The sequence below is a fragment of the Nilaparvata lugens genome, unplaced genomic scaffold (assembly GCF_014356525.2).
Source record: "Nilaparvata lugens isolate BPH unplaced genomic scaffold, ASM1435652v1 scaffold5105, whole genome shotgun sequence".
Taxonomy (NCBI): domain Eukaryota; kingdom Metazoa; phylum Arthropoda; class Insecta; order Hemiptera; family Delphacidae; genus Nilaparvata; species Nilaparvata lugens.
The window spans coordinates 577-22,685 of record NW_024091016.1 but is presented as its reverse complement, the minus strand read 5'-3'; the positions used below and the strand labels follow the sequence as shown (position 1 = coordinate 22,685).

The window sequence follows — 22,109 nt, the reverse complement described above, 5'->3', positions numbered from 1 at the left end:
CCTCTCGATCCAACTCATCATACTAATGAATCAGACACACTCATTGACCTTTCATTGTTAGTGATCCCAATGAGGTTGTTCAAGCAGGCCAAATCTCAGTCCCAGCTATTTCTAGACATGATTTGATCTACTGTGTACTTTCCCATAAGATACCCAAGCCAGAACAGGAAAATTATCACTCATAGAGACTTCAAAAACTTTGATGAAGCCGCCTTCCTGACTGATGTGGCTCAGACTCCATGGCATCAAATTGAAGCATCTCCTGTTCAGGTCTCCAAGTTGACCAAATCAGGCTCAAAAATAGGTATCAGGGCTGGCAATATTATGCATTAAAAAATACCAAATTACAAAGGACGTGGTGGGGACGACAATAATTTCCCTCAATCAAAGTAGAAGACTCAGCAATAGAATGGACGTTCAACTGATTTTTTATGATGATTTTGCATCTACAACAATTCTAAGTACTCTAGGAAAACGTTGGAAAACAATAGAGGAAATATTAGAATTTAATTACATAATGCGCAGAATGACATCATGAAACTACCCCGATACCGTGAGAAAATCACAACGTTAATCCAGCACTCTTATAAAATTTTATCTTGAAGAAGTTATAATTAAAAAAAAAAATAAAAAATCTTGGCACACCTCTCAATGTAGTTTTTTCAATTTTGTAGATGTTCTATAGCAGGGGCTCCCAAGCTTTACTGTACCAGGCCCCACTCTGGTTATTTGGAGACCCTCCACGCCCCTACACATATCAGCTTTCCATTTTGCAATACCTTATTTCCACGGTGCTGTACATACCAACTCCTACTTATACAAGTATGTGCCTACTTGATACGGTGAGTAGGTTGGTTTTTTGTTCACTGTTGAATGCAGAAACGCAGATTGGAAAGATTCGATAATTGCACGTATGATGAAAACGAACTCTGTTGAAACTTATTGAAACTTTTTTGATACAAAAACAATCATGAAAACTTAGAAAGACTTTATTTAGAAGTTCTGAGGAATTATGTTTGTATTTTTTTTATTTATTTCATTTGGGTATCACGCCCCTTATGGACTTTCTCCACGCCCCCCAGGTTGTTCTACAACCTTGTTGGGTGTGGAAAATATATTTGGATCTCTTTGTATTTCGACGTTACTGAGTCTGTCTTCTCTAGTGTACTTCACTGATCTCAGAGATCGCATTTCCGCGATTTGCATCCTGCTACAACCACTACTTTTAGAAACTCCTGCTTCAGAATCATGCGAAAGTCAGCCATGATCAATGCATTAGAAAATGAGGCTGGTTCAAGCAATGGCTGTGCCACTGGATCTTTTTAAGGTTGTACCACTTTTCAGTGGTGCCAGAATTCCGCATCACCTTACAAGAGACCATATTAATTTTACATGGAATCTATATATTTTTTTTTAATTTGATTCACTTTGTTGTGAATAGGTATATGTGTTTCTCATATTTCTCTTTTAAGCTGTAGTTCCCTTTTCAGTCCCTCATTGATTAATTCAGAGATGTTGTGAATAATATGAGAAGAAAACCTGCTGGCATGTTCAAATCATGAAATATGCGCGAAAATCAAAAAAGAAACCTCGAATTCTCGATAATGAGGCAGAGCTCTCGCGATTTTTAGAGACATGCTGCTTCTGGTAGTTGATAGAGCTCCAGAACTACTATGATTAAGTAAACTTGAACAAAATCATTCGAGCCGTTTTTATACTAGTAGTTCTGTTAACAGTAGACCTTACGCAGTTTTCTCATCCACAAGTATCTGATGTCACCTGTTCTAGTTGATTCAGTTAAATCATAATTCACTCTTAAAAACTGTTGATTGTTTCCTCACATATCAAAAACTCACTTATGCTAATAAACTCAGTTCACGTTTGAATTTGTATCCCATATGGTAATATTCATCCAGTTCCGTGATAATCTTTCCATCTGATAAAAATATTCCTCAACTATTTTAAAATTAATTTTCTTCAATCAAGAATATTATAATTTCTCCAGCATTATTCAGTTCATTAAACATTTTTCATTTTATTTTGATCACCTATCAAATTTGCTTTTCAAATGTGAGAATATTGATACTGGTGAGCTCGCATCATAAAAAATAATGTTTTTGGACTCAAGGGACTTGAAACTTGAGAACTTGAAATTAGGGTAACTTTTTTTTTGGAAAGCAATACTTTCCTTACCTATAGTAATAGGGCAAGGAAGTAAAAATTTTGAAACCCTACCTTATAGAAGTTGACAGGGCCAGACATCTGTGTAATGCATGCAATGAATAATCCACTTGTCTGCTGATTGATTATGAATAATAATTCTATTGTCTGATTAATCCTATCTTCAAAGTAGATTATATATAGTGATAGCAGAGTATGGAGGAATTCCTTTTCTTTCCTTATTATCCTTATGCAGAATTTCAAAAAACCTTGGTATACATCGACGTGCAGTTGAAAAAGGAATATTCCTGTCAAATCTCATCGTATTCTATCAATGCGTTTGGCCGCAATCGTGTTACATACAGACAGACAAAAGAAAATCCCGAGTTGAAACATAGACCTCACTTCGTTCAGCCAGAAATCATGAAAAATGTGGGTTTCTCATTATTAACCTTTTTCTCAGTCAGCTGGAATCGCATATGGTCAAAAATTTTAGTGTCGCGTCCTTGTTTCTTATGTACACAAATCAGCAAATTGGGGCACCTTCGTGATTTTGTAAAAGTAGATTTTGTAAATATAGGAAAAGTAGAGTAAAAACCTCATGTTCAAGTGATCTATGATAGGAAATATCCAGGTTGATCAGTGATGGGAGTAATCACTCAATCTATAGAAATCTATTCCATTCTGAATGGAGAGAGAATCTTTGCTACTTCCATTGTCGAGTAAACACATTTTAATAAAATGTAAAAGCCACTTCATGAAAAAATCTTGAGTATTTGAAGCGAAGCTTGTAGCACGTGAATTTAAATCATCTCTTCAACTATATGATATCATCTCCAATCATACACTAATATCCACTGTATACTACTGTAATAATATATGGTGAGTATTGAGAAGTTTGAATTGTAGTTTTTGTGCCTTTCTTTCAGATTGTTGAACTGATCAGAATTGAATTTAATTTTTCCAATATGAACTGTAGTGAAGCTTGTTTTTGATTGTTAAAGAATTTATTCATGCACAAAGTAAGCACCTAAATTTTGTGTTGCCATAAAAGATTTGCTAACTTGCTTCTTATCCATCCAAATTATTGCAGTCTTCTAGCATTTCCATAGTACTGGCTTGGATTTCATAATGAAATTAATACAAACTTATTTAGAAATGTATTTGAATCGTGCGACCCCACGACGTTTTATCCTGAAATTAGGCCGGGCGCTTCACGTGTTCTCTTGAAAGTTGGAAAATTTGAGTGGGAGAGCAGCAGTTCTAAACGAGTCGTCACCGCGAGAAGATTTAGTCACAGAACAAGTCTCAGCCTCTAAATTATGCTTCGGCCTCTTTAGATGGATAATATCCTTATTTTTATTTTGTATAAATTAAAAGCATGTAGTCTGAAAAATAGTACCGTAGTTGAAATGTAAACGTGAGTGATTGTGAGTGCCGATTTATTTGTTGAATTCTCGATTCCATGGTGAGTGTCAAAATTATTCTATTAAGCTCAAATAGATTGACCAATTGGCCAGAGGCCCTAACTTTATTGTAGAGTGAGTTATCGAATTATTGTCTAAATATCAATTATGAATCGTTGCGATAAAGTCTTAATTTGAGAAATATTCTTTGAAATTATTGAATTTTTTATTGTTGTAATTTTGAAGCAATTAATTGAATGAATAACCGGATTGGTTACAGTGGAGATTATGATTCGATGTTCAGAATTTCAAACATGACCGATGATTTCTTTGTTTGAATGCAACTAATAAATCAATGTCAGTAGCATTTAAAAAAAACAATCTCTTATTTGACATCTTGGCTTTATTCTTCTCTTTATTGATTGATATAATAAGTATACATCATAAATGATAGGGAAATGTATGGGGTAGTGTTATAAATATCTCCACTGGTTACAATTATGTCAGGTGTGAGGTAGTGTTATAGATACCTCCACCCGTTACACTACTTTCAAATTCAAACATGAAATGTCCAATTCATCTCATAGTAATTCTCAAGGAAACTCCCTGAAAAACGTTACATTTTAGATAACCATAAAAATCTGAATTTCCAAGATTATTTATGCAGTCATCAGAGGGCGAAGCACTAAAATTTACGAATGATAATATTTTAGGCTACTTATTAGCAGATGAATACGGATCCACTAACTAATTTAACGATTCTTGGAAGAATAATAGCACGATAGATTTTTTTGTTGTTCAGAGCTCCATGAGGCCTGTCTGAGATTTGTAAGCTACAACAGCTTGCAGCTTGTCTCAAACGTGCTTGCAGAGAAGAAAACTAGAAAAATCTTCAATTCATTTTTTTTAATGATGTTGTACTTAATCTCTTTCACAAACAACTGACTAGCTGGGAAGTATTTACAAGGAAATTATTTGCTTTCCTCCGTCATAATGGAAAACGTTTCTGCAAGTCATCTTAGATAACATTACATCATCATTTTTAATGATGGAATAAAATCATGATGATTTCTGTGTAGCATTTGCCTTTCCCACTGATGTTGGATGAATTACTTCCTAAAACTTGTTTCCTTGTCATCTCCAAAGACTTGATCAGATTTGAATGAATGAATGAATGAATTTATTTGCCAAAAACAAAATACAATAAAAGCTTACAAAAAATAAATATAAGTATTGTGATGATTCGTTTGAGTAAATCTCATGAAAGGAGAATTAACTGTAAAAAACTATAATTACCCTTATAAAATAGAAGTTTGCCAAATAACAGTTAGTAAACGAGCAATAAGGCTCACTTATCAACAGCTGAGTACAAGATAAGAGTCCGTTTTGTACTACGCATTTTTTCAAAGAATATTAATAAAATTATAATTATTTTGCCAAATAAGTACAAATCATTTATGAATTGAGGCGTTCAGCGCAATAGTGGCCCAAGCCCACTGTGTTTATTGGAAAAGCAGGAACAAAGTTTTTCGAGAATTCACACATTCCTTAGATTCATTACCATATGATCAATTGAATTGAATTTTTGTATAGACACTTATAATTGATTATCTTTATGAAAATGATTTGAAAAATTCAAAAATGTCATAAATTCAAAAAATTGTGGGTTGAGCCATATTGCATTAACTCAAATTGAAACTTTTCTGGAATTGTTGCTAGGCCAAGAGAATAATGAGACTAAATAAATTAAGAAATTATTTTATTATTAAAATCAAATAAAATTGAGGAATAAGCTCAACAATAACATTTAAATTGAAAATAATAAGAATTGAGAGAATAATATTTTGTTTGTTCCATTACCAGGCCTAATTTCATTTCAATCAGGTATGATGAGTGTTATCATAAGCATTCTAGTTTGTAAGTAATGGAAAAATAATAATTAATATGCACATTATAATAGACTATCGAAAAAATCTTCAATTATTGTAAAAAAATGGATCAAGTAGGCCTGATAAAATTGAATTATGAATGATAGAAGTTATTGGAAAACCTTACTGTAATCAAATTCAATCAATGTTCACTAGAGTCTGAATCATCATCTACTACAAGCCCAGTATCTTCTACTGCTGTTGACGTTTTGATGGATGAGTAGAAAGGATGATGAACTGGAGGTACATAAGGCAGAAGGGACTGTAGATCATTGTACTTTGCGGTGTCAATTGCCCTCCCATTTGGATATAGCGGCTGGAGATCTGTAACTTCATTTCTCTCCTCTTGGAATAGATTGACGGAAGAAAATTGGACGTCATCACTATTTGAGTATTTGTAGAACATTACATATGGATGCCCCCTACTGATGTGAATCCACTGCATTCTCAGCCACTCAACTTTGCTCTTCTGCATTCACCTTACGATTGGTCACATTGTCGAGAATGTTTTTTTGAAGACTTCATATTGTGCTTCATCACTGTCACGAGAAGGATGTTTCTTTCTTGCCTGGCTGATTACTTTTACCCAAATCACGGTACAAAGATCTCATTGAAAAAATGCTTTGCTTTTCTATGAGCCGAAATCTGAATCACACGGTAAGTATGATGACAGAGACAGAATTATAATGTATTTCATGACACAGTACTGTACTGAATCGTAAGATGAGTGCAAAATGCCACCATTTAATATTTTATTCTGCCTCCGCACTGTTCACTGACATTATCAGTGCTAGTAGATACATGATTTTGATGTAAGGAGTAGATGGATAACGCGGGTTTTTGCGAGACTTTTTGCGACTTTTCCCCCCTCCCCCCTCTCCCCGCACCCATCCTACCTTCCCCGCACCTCCCCCGCTCCTGCCGCACCTCTCCCGCCCCCGCCCCCCTTAGAAGAACCTCTCTCTCTCTCTCTAGAAGAAGAGGAAGAAGAAGGAGAAGAAGAAGAGAAGAAGAAGGAGAAGAAGAAGAGAAGAAGAAGAAGGAGAAGAAGAAGAGGAAGAAGAAGGAGAAGAAGAAGGAGAAGAAGAAGAGAGGAAGATGATACTCTCTCTCTCTTGTCATGCTCTAGTTAGAAGGAGAGGAAGATGATACTCTCTCTCTCTTGTCATGCTCTAGTTAATATAGTCATGGCTAATTACATTTAGTCATGCTCAATTACATTTAGTCATAGTCTATTTGATGATTAATAGTAGAGAGAGATATGTGTGTGAGAGAGAGGCAATCTACTGACAGATTCAAGTGAAACGAACTTAACTGAAACATGTTCTTGACAATGGGTTGTACACACAACGAACGTTATATTTTAATGTTTCCAAATACACATGTATCTTTAAACTCTCTAGAGAGTGAACTATGATCTTTTACATTTTTTATCGGCAATGTCATATAAGCATTTCCAGAGATCATTAGAATTATTAACAATAGCTAATGATTCATCATTATTGAACAACCATAATGGAAATGACCGGTTTCTAATGCATCCAATAATTCAAAAATTTCAGATAGAATTGGAAAGTGAAGATTTTCTGTTTTTGTTAATGCAAGATCACTCACCTCATCACCCGTTGAAAATTTAATATTCTTTGCAATTAGATCAAATTCATTGAATGAAATTGTCATCAAGAGACGAGATAGTTTCTTGAACTTTGAAAAGCTATAACAATCAACCATATTTTTCAGTTGAGTGTATGTACAGGTGAAACGCGATAAGAAATTACTTGTATCTGCACACTTATTGCATTGAGCTTCAACGCATGTGAGATCTTTTCAGCTCAACTAACAAAGCAATACTGAAGGATTAAACTTAGACATTGTAGGTACAATGAAAACAATCGAGTATACACTAGAAATTTATTTACACAATTCACTACAATTGTTCATCACTTCCTCTTCAATTTTATTAGTTTACTAACAGACAGTTTATGAGGTCTGTAATAGCATAGATAATCATTTATATCGTTCAATTCACTGTGTTTAAGAAAATGTCTTTTAGTTGTTTCACCAAATGATGATTTTCATGAGTTGAATGTTTAATTGCAATTTCACAGGCGTCATACCAATCAATACACTCTTCTAACCTCATTTCCAATTCACTATCAGCTTGCATCCACTTGCACGGGTCCATGATGAGCAAATGAAGAAACTATACATATGTCGGTACTAATATAGAGAAATTAAACGGTTCCTGTGCCTTTCCTCCAATACAACATACACGAGCAGTATGATATTTCAATGCTTGCTTACAATAAACACATTGAATTTCTTCTCCGTTATAGAAAAAGCCATATCTTGCAAAGTTTTTCTTTTCTGTATTTGAATAGAATTGACATTTTTTCATGCTAAGCATTCTATTGTTTTCACACATGAAATTTGGAGATGAGTCCATATTTTTCATTATCAAAGTATTGTAATGAACCGCTGCGAATAACGCACATCGACCGTGCGGATTGCGATGATGAATTTCACAGGCATTATAACACCAAGAACTTGTAAAGTAGTTAAAATTTGGTTTCTCAATTTCATCCGGTAAACAACATACGTTTTTGTGTAACCTTCTAAGAAACTTAGCTTTCTCTGTACCTTTTGTGTAGATTTTATCATATCCTTCAAGATAAGATATCAATAATTCGTCTGTATAAATAAAATTACCATCTTCCCAGCGTATTTTGTGATAATTGTTCTCAGCCCATGTTACTTGCTTACGCAATTTAGCATTCAATTCCGACTTTGCAAATGGCGACTTGAAATGTAACACAACAAAGCTATTTAGCTGATCTACGATTCCGATTTCTTTCACGATAATTTGATTAGAAGTTCCCTTGAACCAATGCATGTCGACTGTTGCAAATTTTTTACAGGAGGATTCCTCCTCCTCTTGTGCTGTTTTGTCCTCCTCCTTTGTCCTCCTTCTCCTCCTCCTCCTCCTCCTCCTCCTCCATTCTCCTCCTGTGGTTTAGGTGTACTACATCTTGAGTGATAGTAGAAGAAGTCTTGTTCGGTGTCAAGATCACACTGCGTGTCAATAGATTGTGTTTTCTTCTCAGAATTATAACACATTATAGGCGTACTACATCTTGAGTCATAGTAGATGCTGTCTTCTTTATCAAGATCGCACTGTATCCCGATAGAGCGTGTTTTCTTCTCAGAATTAGAAGACATTCTAGATGTTAACCGATCAAAGCTAAAACCTCAAATGAGTAAAATTTGAAAAATGCAATACTTATATAGCTTGTACTCTATCGAGAAATTACTGAACTTCCTTCACCATGGAAGTAAGGGGAGTGTACTCCATGATACGATCACTGATTAAAATGCAATAAGCGGAAGTATTTGGAGGTACAGCTTCCTTAAATTCCATATCTATTCTAATATCTGTGGAGGATTTCAAATGAGAAGATTGATGTGAACAGTCAATTACAATCAGGGGTGTTTTAGTACAAAATGTGTCAAAATCAATCTCTGTTCCAAGCTCAGTATTGATACTATGGTTATAGTACGCCGAGGGAAAATCCAAAAACATACGGTACATCAATTCTTGTTTACCAAGGAGGTTTTCATAAGGAAAATAGTCAGAGTTCAAGTAGACCTTTGCATTTTGAAGATTACAACTATCAAATTCCGAGATTGATTTATTAATTTTATTCTTACGATCTGTTTGAAACGCTAAAACAACATACTTTGGTGTGTCGAGATGGGATGCGGTTTTTACTGCCCAAGAATGAACAGTGCTATTTTGTAAATTTGGTAATTCTGAAATCTCCCAATGACGAAAGCTCAGCTTCAGCGGTGTATCAGCATCGAGCAATCTCAAAAATTTCAACCTCACATGATCTTCTAAAGTAATATAGGGAATTCTCCATTGAAGCTTCGTTATTTTTATATTAACGTTTGTTGCTTCTGTAGACTCGATGCAATTGAGATCTGTTGGCGATCTTAATAATACAAGTTCTTGTTTCAAGTTTAAAATTATTCTTTGAAAGTCTTCAAAAAATGGTAAAACTAATTTAAGAGGTACACAGAATGTAAACTTATTATCTTTCAGTGTATATCCTGCTCTGTCAAACCCGGCCAAGTGATATGTGTCTTATCAAACATATTTTTCACTAGTATAGCTTTAATTGTTGATGTTAATCCAATTAGTCTTGATTTAGAAATTTGTTGTCCAGCCAATTCATATCGAATTTCATCAAAGAGATTTCCAATGAGGTTACTGGATAATATATACTTAGCTTCTATCGGAGCATCCCCAGCCTTCGCAGCTGGTTTTGTACACTTCACCTCCCCCTCAATAAATATAAATGATTTGCATGGAAGGCTGTACTGATCCATAGAAGCCACATGGATGCGAGCTTCATCTGAGGGTTAATTTCTTGTCCCGAATATACTGTATGAGTATGGAACTGAAATTTAGTAATATCATTATAGAACTCGAGTTGAGATTCAACATCGAGAATTTCACTAATTGATGCGCCGTACATGACGCCAATCTACTATAAATCCCAACTTTTCCAATATTCTCGCGCTTTTCGCCGATATAGCACGTAGCTTTTTAGGTGTTGACTCTATCACGTTCGAGTCTCTAATGAGCTTCTGTGAGCAAATGCTAGTGCGAGGTTTGAAAACGAGAAATCCCATTTCAAGTTCTTTGTTTTTCACGAATGTGAAGTCTAATTGTAATTATATCTCCTCGGAAATCAATAAACGATCCTTCTTGATCGGTTACCTTTACATTAATGCTTTGAATTCTATGTGTGTTTAAAGGCATATAGATTATCGGATTAGGCGTTTCATTTATCAAATACCCGCTAGGTACTCTAGGTGAGAACTCGTATATAATATGTTTCTGTTTGCCATCGGAGTAACTCCCACAGGCTATATTGCACTCAACTACAATAGAGTTAATATTTGTTATGCTAACTAAATGCTGAGAATAATACCATTTATTCGGTTGTAATATAACATTATCAAAACCAAGCATTTTTCCTATTGAAGTAGATGATGTAAAGTCAATAGGCTTATCAGAACGAATTTCGAGCTTCATAGTATTCGTGTTAGCTCTTATATTAAGTTTCTTTTCGTCACTATTCAATTTACTCTTTAAAGCTAATATAATGTCATCAACTTCATATGCACCCGTATCAAGATCAATTAATTTATCACCATATTTGAAGCTAGAATTTTTACCTTTTATAACATTTGCAATGCTATTGTAAGTACAGAAATTAATCAATCCAATTTCCCATTCTTATTTTTATCAAATCGAGAATTTCTTGTAAATGTTCATAGAGATCACTTGATCTAGATCGTAATGTAATAACAACCATCTTATATGTTTTCGGTACAAATACTGGATTACAACTGGTTCGCAAAAAACAAGAGCATAAGGTGTCCACATATATTTGTATGTAATGGTTGCATGTGCTCAACATTGTAAAAGATATTTACACCTGTTTCTTTTTTCCAATATTTATTCAATTCATAAGGTGGTTGTAAATTACCAATTGGATCAAAATAGTAAACATTTGATCCTCGTTTCTTATAACCAACCCAGTGTGTACCATGTCCGGATTGAGTGTCTAAATTAACAATACAATTCTCATTTTTTAGAATTTTATTAGGTAATGTATCTATCATGTATACACCTCGTAGGGGAATTTGTAATAATTTACACCATTTTATTAGATCGTGATTGGACAATTCACCATCGATATTCATTTTTTCACCTTCTTTGTCGTTCTACGTTTTTTAACTCTTTTTTCTTTGGGAATAAACTTACACCATATGGTGAGAGGAGGAGGATGTGGGGTTGGGCCCAATCAAAATACGACCACCTCTCGAGATTGGAGGGTACGGTTTCAAATAGTAACCTCTACCTGCAATATGCTGTTTCAACTGAGCAATAGCTTTTTTCCTTATCGAGCTGCTATGAGTTTTCCCAACACTTGTGCTCTTCTTCTTCTTCTTCTTTCTCAATCCACCGCCAAACGCTGCTTTAGCTTTCATCACGTTTGTTACAAGATAACTAAGTGCTCTTTCACTTAGAGATGATTTTGGATTCTTGAATATTTCCCATGCTGTGTTTGCAAGAGCTCTGTCTGCAATCGCACGCGACTTATTATCACTATTTTGAGTGTATGCTATATCATGTACCTTACAGGCCCTATCTAATGAATTTATACCTTGATCCCCTCTCTTTAACCTCTCATTAACCTTGGTGCCAGGCCCACACCACTGGTAGCCCCCCGGGAGGTGAATTTCAGGTGATGCATTTATTAATTTATTTATAATAGTTGATGTAATGTCCCCCGCAGTACCCGCTATACCTTTGACAATTTTGCTAGCCGAACTCAAGATTCCTTTACCTCGTTTCCTAGAAGATAACTTTCTTCTACATACCATTTTTCATTACCTTTCAACTCAATAGTTGAACATCGACTGAGGTTAATTAATCAAACACTTAACCTCAATCGAGAGACAAAGAAATTGTCTCACTATGTGCTTTATATATTACTACAAAGTTGGTATGTTTTAATCAATAGGGAATACAATTTTCTATCATCATGATGTGTCTTATTAACACACTTGTTAAGTATGTTGTAAGTTTTGTAGAAATTGCAAAGAATTGAACGTTCATCAATCATAAATCTATACCAATGTCTTAGACTAACATCGAGAGAAGCATCTGATGAATTGACACATGATTTGATATAAGATAATGTATGATTTCTTACTAGCAGTGATTCCTGCATCAATTGAGGTGTTTCCAAATCCCTAATCTTATTTCGTACATTTGTATAGATTCCAATATTCTTACTATCATTTTGCATTGAATCATATTTTTTCAAAGCAATATGGAAAAGTAATAGCATATTCACACAACATATTATAAAGAGAAGAACAAATAAAACTCTCCATACGATTATCTTCATTGCACAACTTCTCCATTCAACTGTTGTAAGCATACTGATGAAAATAGATTGCTATATCTATAGTGAGTGTATAGCGCAAACAGATGGAGGAGAATCTCGCAACAAGCTCAAGACTGGCATGCGCGTGCGCGCGCAGCAGCAACTATAAAATAGCTTCTCTTGTGAGCGAACACTCATTGACTGTACAAGAGCATTACTATTCTACATTCATTGAGTGTTCAGTTACAAGAGGATCTATTCTTGCGTGAACTATTCTACATCTTCTTCTTCTTCTTTGACACAACAAACAGGTGAGAATTAAGAACAATTTTTTTAAAAACAATATTACAATTTATTATCAAACACTACAATATTTACATTATATACTACTTGTGAAGCATATAACCGCTACATGCTATGAGAATAAGATTGTTACATTTTAACAATCTAATATCGCTCCATGTAGCGGTTATATGCTTCACTACTATTCCTAAATTTTTACACTTCGAATTAAATTTAACAACTTTAGCAGGTGAAATTATTGAAGAAAATCTCTGAGGCAGGTATACCTCAGAGATTTTCTTTGTAGATGCAATATTAATTTTCAAAATAATTCTTCTACCATGATGGTTCGTTTCCTCCCGCACTGAGATTATAGCATGTGGAACATCCTCCCCCAGCTCGCGGAGAGGCATCCACGGTTTTGGTGATGGGTTATTGATGAGTGCGATGAAGTCCTCATCATCATCATCATCCCGCGCGGCTGCCTCCTCCAGTAGCGGAGCCATGGAGGTGTTCTCAGACATACGTTTCTGTTAAAATGAAAATCTATGATTAGTAACTTGATTATAATTTGTTTCAGATTATCAACTACTTGTGATCAACAGATTATGTCATAATCTCAACTTGATATCATCAGATTGACAAGACATTCTCTACTTGTGATCAACAGATTATTGTCATAATCTCAACTTGATATCATCAGATTGACAAGACATTCTCTACTGTGATCAACAGATTATTGTCATAATCTCAACTGATATCGTCGGATTGACAAGACATTCTCTACACAAAGTGAGTAATATCAGTTATTGAAATAATATTTCTTGCAGAATCCAATAGTGAATCAAATTATAAGCAAACTCTTTCATTGCACAAATAACTATCAACTGATCAGTAATTTTCTTATCACTTCAATATTATAGCAAAAAAATGTAAGCATCTAATAAATGAAATCAAAATATTCATCTTATTCAATTTTTGACTGAACTACTAGTAAGGTTGATCAGTTCAAAAATAAAATTATACACATCTTAAAAGCGGCGCCCATTAAATGACGTCATTGTATCTGAAACCAGCCCGGGGTAGTTCACCAAACAACCGCCACTCTAGCGCTAGCGCTAGCTGGCTATCTGGGTCACCAACCTTCCACCAGGTGCTAACTGGCGCTACAGTAGAGTCAACTCGAGGTCATTGAGCCATCGCCGTATCTAGAAATAGATCCTATGTTGCCACATTGAAGCAGCTGTCGCAGTGTTGCCAAATTCAGCTCTGTCTCATCAAAACAGGTTTCTACATTTCTTGCAGCTGGCCAGTATTTACAACTCCAAGCATACCCAGCTCCATAGTAGATATATGATGAGGGGATGGGGGAAGATTATTGAGGGTTGAGTTAGATTTTATTATACCCAAAACCATCTGACAATATGAAAAAAACGAAAAGCATCCCTATTTTTTGTAAACCGCGAAATCTTGGGTGTGTTTGGAAAAAATTTTGTAGTAGAAAGGATGCTGTAAACAGTGGAATGGACTATTCACGATTTTTCTCATTTTTGGGGTTGAAATTTAGGGGTGAAAAAATGAAATCCTTTGTTGTTTAGATATCAGAAAAATTCTTTTTGTCATTCAATTCTACTCTTTGAGAGGATTTTTTCATTTTATGATTAATGGTTAGGGTGGTTAACAAAATAAGGGTAGTTTTTTCGGAATGTTCTGTTTGAGGCATTTTTTTTTTTTTTGGAATGGTTGCTGAAGGTTGAAATCGTTAGGGGTTGTCCTTTTTAAAACTTTAAATATGAATCTTCGAAAAAATTTTTTCCATCAAGTGCTCAAAGAGATGAAGAAACGTATTTGATGTTTTGTTCTAAAATCACCCCCTACTTAAAGTTAAGAACTTTATTAACATTAAAAACCACCCCTAAAATGGAGTGTTTTTTAAAAATAATTTTCTATTTTATAAGTTGAACTTGGAAATTTTTGGTGAGCTTGAACTTTTCAAGCATAACAAGATGATGAAGCATAGAAGAAAAATTCAAGTATTGCATGATTATAAATTCAAAATGTAATGATATTTCTAGTATTTACTGTATATCTTGTGAATTCCACTTCCATAATAACTAGAAATTTCACAGTTTGCATAAGTATTTTATTTTAGTACATTGTAGGTTTATAGGAATATTAACATAGAAAAATATATTATAATACATATCATATTCATGCTTAAAGTGAGAAACACATGAAATTTTAAATGTTAAATACAATTACCAAAAACTGAATATTATCGAAATGTGTTTGAAGGTTTATAGATTGCTTTTCGCTTTTAATTTACAAGGTTAATTTGAGTGGTATCCAACTATTTCAGTCAATAACGTTTTGATTGAATGAATGAACAATTACGTAGAAATTGAATAGAATTATAATATAATAAAAACACTCCAATATGAAGTTAAAATTCAGTCTGTCAACTCTCAGATTAAACTATATAGGAATTGATAAAAAATAAACAAATTTCAAAACAAAAAAATCAACTAATAACATAAAAAATACTGCAGTAAAATAGCAAGATGTCAATATATTTGGTGCTTTCACTGTCATTTTATAATTGCCCACGCTTTCTCCCATTTTCACTGAGATTAAATCATATTTATCACAGATATATAATGATATTTTTTCACATTATATCAACACTGGAATCAAGCAATTCAACTGTTCATATAACAAGTATTATATTATGCAAATAAGAACACGTTACAATAAGAGCTGATTAAATGGAATAAATAATAATAATAATAATACTGTTTAGTTTTCGGGAACTGCATTATCTGTGTTCGAGGAGAACAAAAAAATTGTACAGGTCATTTAGATGAGAGTTCTGGAATGTCAACAGAACCAGCCTTGAGACAGCTCGTCCCCCCCCCACCACCATTGCAGTCTGTTTGCACAGAATAAAAAATCGAAAACGGCTCTGACGATTTCCTTCAAATTTATACGATGGATAGCTATTTATAAGCCCTATCAACTGACATGTGTCTCATTTCTGGTAAAATTGCAGGAGTTCCGTAATTCTTGAGAAAAATGGCAGCTAATAACTAAAGAAACATGTTTTTCACGATTTTCTCAAAAATGACTTGACCGATTTTTTTAAAATTCATACCCTGTATTATCAGCTCTATCAACTGGCATGAGTATTTTTCTGGGAAAATAATGGGGGGTCCCCCCATCTTTGAGAAATTGACATTGTAACCTCATTCTCGTGCATGAGGTAGGTAGGTAGAGCAGTTTATAAAAAGAACACAGTCGAGATATTTCATCTGTAGAACAGCTGTTTTGACGACTTTTAAAATCATCGAATTTCACAATTTACACAAAGGAAAAAGTACTCTAAAAACAATAATAATTTATAGTAGTTCATCAATAGCTGGGATCAACAAAAAAAAATACAGAACGATTGAAAAATTCAGCAACTGCAAGCCACATGATTGTATAATAGTAAAAATGACAACCTCGCCTCGAATAATCCAAGCAGTGTTTCATTACAGCCTTATTTCTAGAGGCAATCAGCTGCTCACGTTTGAAATAATTCAGTCAAATATCTCGTAAATTGCCAGCTTTTAGCATACAATTTGGTACACAATGCATATCATGCAGCCGCTCTCCGAACTTTAAAAGTCCTTGGAGACCAAAATACGATCTTCCGACTACTTTTGACAATTGAAAAAATAATTTCAATTATTTCTGAAAAACTTTCGCGCTTTCACCACCCATTTATCTTTTGAAACAAAAGAGGTTCCAGCATGTCGAAAATTTCATGTTTTCTGCTTGAAATGTCTCGACATTGACGAACATAATTAGTAATTAAAAAACTAGTAGTTCTGCGAACAGTAGACCTCGCTCATAAATACAACTTTCAATCTATAATGAAAAGGGCCAGTACAATAAGTACAGAATATTTTGAAGATTTAGTCATGTCATCTATTATTTTCTTCATTGAAAGTGCTAGAGCCACTGGACTTATCAAGGAGGTACCTTTATAATTATCAAATACATAGGTACAAATTTTACCTTTTAAATGAAAAAGACTAAGAAATTGTCAAAAAACCAGATTCATTGATACTTAGAAAGACCGGTTTCGTTCTTTATCAAAGTTTATCAGAGATTGACAATGGTGCAATCACCGAAACCGGTTTTTCTAAGTATCAATAAATATGTGTTTTTTTGACAATTTCTTAGTCTTTTTCATTCAATATGAATAATTACCACAATATCAACTTCTCAACTACACAAAAAGAAAAACAAAATTAATCTTTACACCTTTACATACTAATTTTTTTCTACAACTGCAGTATTGGACTCCAATACAATAAATATTTTTAAAAAATGATTTATCAAATTAATTTGATAAATCAATTTTATAATTATGATAAGATGATTCAATTTAATTATTCTATCTAATCATAATAATTCATTTATTAGTCGAAACTAAGACCTCAGCTTCGCTTAGGTCAATAAATGAAAAATCGAAGTTATAGTTTGTTAAATCATGCGTAAGGAAAAACTCACATGTAAGAATGTTAGAGATTTCCAAACATTTTTGTGCAGACGGTAAAATATCTTGAACTGTTATCAAAATACAAGCAATATAGATATACAGATATAGTAGTATTATACAAAAATATTACAGATTATACAGATCGCGTTTGTTGACCAATGAAACTGACTCACTCATTTTCATCATTTTTGAGCATATAAGAGGATAAAATTGTAACAGGATAAAATTTTTAAAAATATAGATATACAGATATAGTAGTATTATACAAAATTATTGCAGATTATACAGATCGCGTTTGTTGACCAATGAAACTGACTCACTCATTTTCATTATTTTTTTCATCATTTAATCCCTCATTTTTGTTTTTTCGCTTGAGCCAGCAAAATGTATTCCGGTTCACGAATTGGCAAACTTCTTCGCTGTCTTGGATCGATGAGTTCGGGAAGTAAACATTTCATATAAAATGTTTCTAGTTTTTCTTTCATGTTCTCTTTCCAAAACTCATCATCCCGTTCAATCTCAAAAGTTTTGAGGCCTTTTGGAGTCCAAATGACAAGAATACAGTACTTTCTTTTTGTTATATGTAGCTGCCCTTGTATTTGATAAAAATAAGAGTGACTTGATTTAATTTGGTAACTTTCATTGCTTTTGCTCTTTTTGAACATTTTACCAACCAAGCCAATCTTATTTTCAATAACTTCATCAGGCGTGATATCTTCCCCACTTGACGGACACTTCACCTCCACAATGCCATCATTCCCAATGAGGCCGTCAGGAGAGGCTCCCAAGAATGGCATTTGCTCATCAATAAAAAAACCGCAAGGCTGGACTGTGACTCCAAGTAATGGCTCAAGTTGGCGTATAGCATCTCCCTCATTGCTCTTCCATAGTTTATGGAATGCGAGTTGAGAGATGTATACAGAAGCTTCTTCACCACTGGAGCACAGTTGGAGTCTGGCTTCCGGTTGCACACCAGCCCAAAGTTGGATGCCGTTAGTCGAGTCCTTCTCTCTTCGAACCATTCCTGACTGTTGCTTTGACCTTGAATGGAGGAAACAATAATTTGCTTTGAACTTTGAAGAGGCACAAAATAATTACTTATAGTGAATGCAGGCTACTATATTTACAGAACCAATTATAATAATTGATAGCATTTGTTATTGAATTGAAATCAGAGCTACTTGTTTTTTTATGTCTATTCCTTGAATCTATTATCTCGAAATGTGCATAAATGAAGTAAATGGAATTAACTCTCACCTCTTGTATTTTGTTCAATTTCTTGAATTTCTTGCATTGTCTTCTGAAGAGTCTGCATGTGCTCCTGTAGTTTTCTCTGGTACACATCATCCTCCATATCGGGTTTTTTCGCCATGGGTCCATAATTGCTATCACCCACTTTGGACGTGAAATTCAAACAACGTCTGATTCGGGGCTTCATTCTATTCCTCTCTGCCCTTTTCGCTAAGCTTGCCATATGTCTGGCCTCAAATTGTTTGGCGTAAAGGCCAGGGCTGCTTTTGTACATGGTTTTATGCAGCTTATAGAACGGCTGGTTGGTGTTGTGGCTGACCACAGCAGCAGCGCATCTCATCCTGTATGAGCCTTTTTGGATGTAATTGATTCTTTTTCCTCCCGTAAATCTCGCCACAACTGCGTTGTAGTGTTCGACCATGTTGCTATCAACGTCGTAAATGAGGTGGCTGCTATGGTCAGCTAGAACATTGACAGCTTCCATGATTTTATATAACACTCCACTTGCTTTCATCTCTGGAATATAATTAGTTTCATCTGTAACAAATTTTAACATTTTTATAATAACTCAATATAATCTCTATTTAGCCATTTATATGTACCATATAAATAACTCTTAATATTCATCCATTCTTAGACATATTTATTTAAGAAAGTACAATTCACTTTTCTTCAATGTTCGAAAAAGTATTGATAACCAAGGTTATGATTAATGTTAGTTTAGATGAAACTAAGATGAACTAAGTTTCAGATGAAGTCCTACTATTATGAGTAGGTACGGTAATAATAATAGGACAATATAAAAACTTTTTGAAATGTAATCTATTGCTATATAAAAATGAGTATGCTTACTTTCTTTTGGACCGTTGCAAAAATATCCTCGACTTTTGCAGTGAAGATGCTCACCAAAGACATGACTGGGTCCGTTCACTATGTCTAGCCTTAGTTTTTCAGCCTTTTCATTTATTTCTCCTTCTTCAACTTTTCTATGTTGGATAGCTTTTGTGACTGCTGTCCGCAGCCTCATAATGCGACCTGCCAAAAATAAGTTTATCAATTTACTTATCTTAGTCATATTTTTATAAAAATAGTTGTTGATGTCTATTTCATAAGAATTCTTGATTGAAAAATCTAAAATAAATAAAAATACCTTGATTATTAACATATTTGAACATTCAAAATGTTCTATAAAAAGGGGGGTTATTAGAAACTATCAATGCTTAACAAACTTACCTCCTAGTACCCTACGCATTTTCAAATGTAGTCCTCTATCCTCTTTGGACAGATCCTTATGCAAACTGGTGGTAACAACATCCTTAACTTGTTACAATAGTTGCGCAGCATGTGGTTGCGGCACTCAATTTTCTTTACCGTCAGATTTTGGTAAGGTCTAGCTTCAAGAATGCTATTGTAGACACTGCTGTCTCCATCAGCAATCATTCTGAAAACGTTTTTTAATTGCGTTAAATTTATAATTTCATCTCAATATTGAATAAAACAATTTATAAAATATATACATAGGTTATAACAATTTATACATAGGTTATATCAAGTCTATAAGGACTGAGGCTGTTTGAAAACCAATTATATACAGTTATGGTACCTAGTCACTAACCTCAGCGCACTGCATTATTCAAGTGGGATTGATGTTTTCAATTGATATGATTAATAATTGTAAGATAGTAGATATTCTAGGGTTCTTATTCATTATAAAATTTTATTTACATTATTATTATTACCTTGCATATTGCACATTGTACATTTCTTCACTTGCCAAGAAGCCTTCTACGATGGTAGCAGCTTCCATGCTAGATGAGCTACCATTCCAGTTCTTGAAGCACGTGTGATGTGTGTCTCCAGGCTTGCGTGTACAGGTTACACAATATTTATTTTTCACGCCAAAGTACAGAACCTGTCTTGTGTGGTATCCAACTATCGCTGCCTGAAATAAATAATATTTATGATAATAAATCCGAAATGCAAATCATAATATTTCAAACATTTTACGGATTTCAACAGAAATATTTGAATGTTTTCAAACACGTAGAATTTCCATTTTCACATCTAATATAATTATCCTTTTATGTGAGATGAATATATTATTTGATATTTACTAGAAATTCATTTTACTCCTACCTGCTCTATATTTCTGTATTAGGCTAGGCGCACACCAGTTAGTCAAGACAATACTAGTCACGTTTAGTCACAATACTTCACATAGTTGCTTATGAAGACATGTCTAATTGCAATGACTAATCAGTGTGAGTTGTATCATAAGCAACAATGTGAAGTATTGTGACTAAACGTGTCTAGTCTTGTCTTGACTAACCGGTGTACGCCCAGCCTTATGGAATATGTTGATGGGGACAGATATTTTAAATCTACTCAATAACTATTGTTAGGTCATTAGATGAAAAATCATGATACAATTACTAAAAATATCAACTTCACCCATACCAATAATTATTAAAAGTAATGCTTGGTTTCACTAATATAATGATAGCTATTAGTCCCCCAAAAAATATTGTCTAGAGACACCTATGAACTATTTTGATTAGCCTATTATTTTACAAGCTATATAAGTTTATTAGTATTGAAACTTACCATTCCAGATAGGGAGTTATAGTTCCTCCTGTATGATCTCTTGGCCCAGCTTCCGTCAGCAACAACAGTCAACAACGGCACTCCTTCATTGTTTACGTCACCTCGCTCTTTAGCTAATCGAATTTCTTCTTCAGCAGCCTTCCTCATTTCTTCAATTGCTGTTTCCTCCCAACCTTTAGAAATGAGAGCTTCATGTTTCTCGTATGTTTTTTTATTCATGGCGTGAATATTCATCGAAGAGAGTAATCTCTGCAAGGCGAGAAATCCTCCACCATTGGTGATGGAACCAGCAACGGCTGCAGAGTTTATGTCCATAGATGTTTCCTGAGGTTCAGGTTCAGTCCATATTGTTTTTACCATATGGCACATGTTGCAAGTGAACGTTAGCCCACTTTTCAACCCTCTTTTTATTTCACTAGTCAATTTCATGTTGACAAATGAACAGCCGAATTGAGGCGCATGCCCGCTCAATTCGACAAATTGTTCAATCAGGAAAGCAATGTCTACTATTCTGCGACCACTAATTTTAAAGTCGGCAGAAAGAGATGTAGGCTTAGAATCTCAATCATGATATTTGGTACATTTTGGAACATAATATCATCTTCTTCCCCACAGCTCATTACCTCAACATCATCAATATTTCTTTTTTTGCTTGCATCTTCCGTAATGCCTACCTCTTTCTGCTTTCTCCACTCACGCAACCTTTCACCACCCTTATTTTTAGGCTTTTTACGTAACAGGCGTTTTTTGTTCCCCATTATTATAAACTGCACTTAAATTCAAAAAAATAAGAACACACTGCTGAACAATAAAACTAAACTAAGTTTAAACACTGAAGATTCAACAAAGACAAACTATGGGTAATTCAACAAATAGATAAACAAAACAGCTTCAACTTCCTATAATTTTCTTCCAATTGAACAACTATTATTGTAAGGAACTGTAAATCACTTCACTCGTGGAC

General features: G+C 34.2%; 1 protein-coding gene across 1 annotated transcript; it reads right to left on the bottom strand.

Moving 5' to 3' along the window:
* Positions 1–18,026: 18,026 nt before the first annotated feature.
* On the bottom strand, positions 18,027–21,514 carry LOC120355877. Its single transcript, XM_039444619.1, has 7 exons — positions 21,146–21,514; positions 20,281–20,483; positions 19,913–19,982; positions 19,775–19,856; positions 19,394–19,576; positions 18,548–19,078; positions 18,027–18,331 (listed from the first exon to the last, which is right to left on the bottom strand). Exons 1-7 carry the CDS (start codon positions 21,512–21,514, stop codon positions 18,027–18,029), a joined length of 1,743 nt encoding a protein of 580 aa, XP_039300553.1.
* Between the last annotated feature and the right edge of the window lie 595 nt (positions 21,515–22,109).

What these genes read in the sequence shown, in the direction of transcription:
- LOC120355877 (XM_039444619.1), bottom strand. Translation starts at nt 21,514, where the DNA reads ATGTGCCATATGGTAAAAACAATATGGACTGAACCTGAACCTCAGGAA. An exon ending in ATAACTCCCTATCTGGAATG is followed by an intron (nt 20,484 to 21,145) that starts GTAAGTTTCAAT and finishes TATTTATTTCAG; the next exon opens with GCAGCGATAGTTGGATACCA. An exon ending in AATGCGTAGGGTACTAGGAG is followed by an intron (nt 19,577 to 19,774) that starts GTAAGTTTGTTA and finishes TATTTTTGGCAG; the next exon opens with GTCGCATTATGAGGCTGCGG.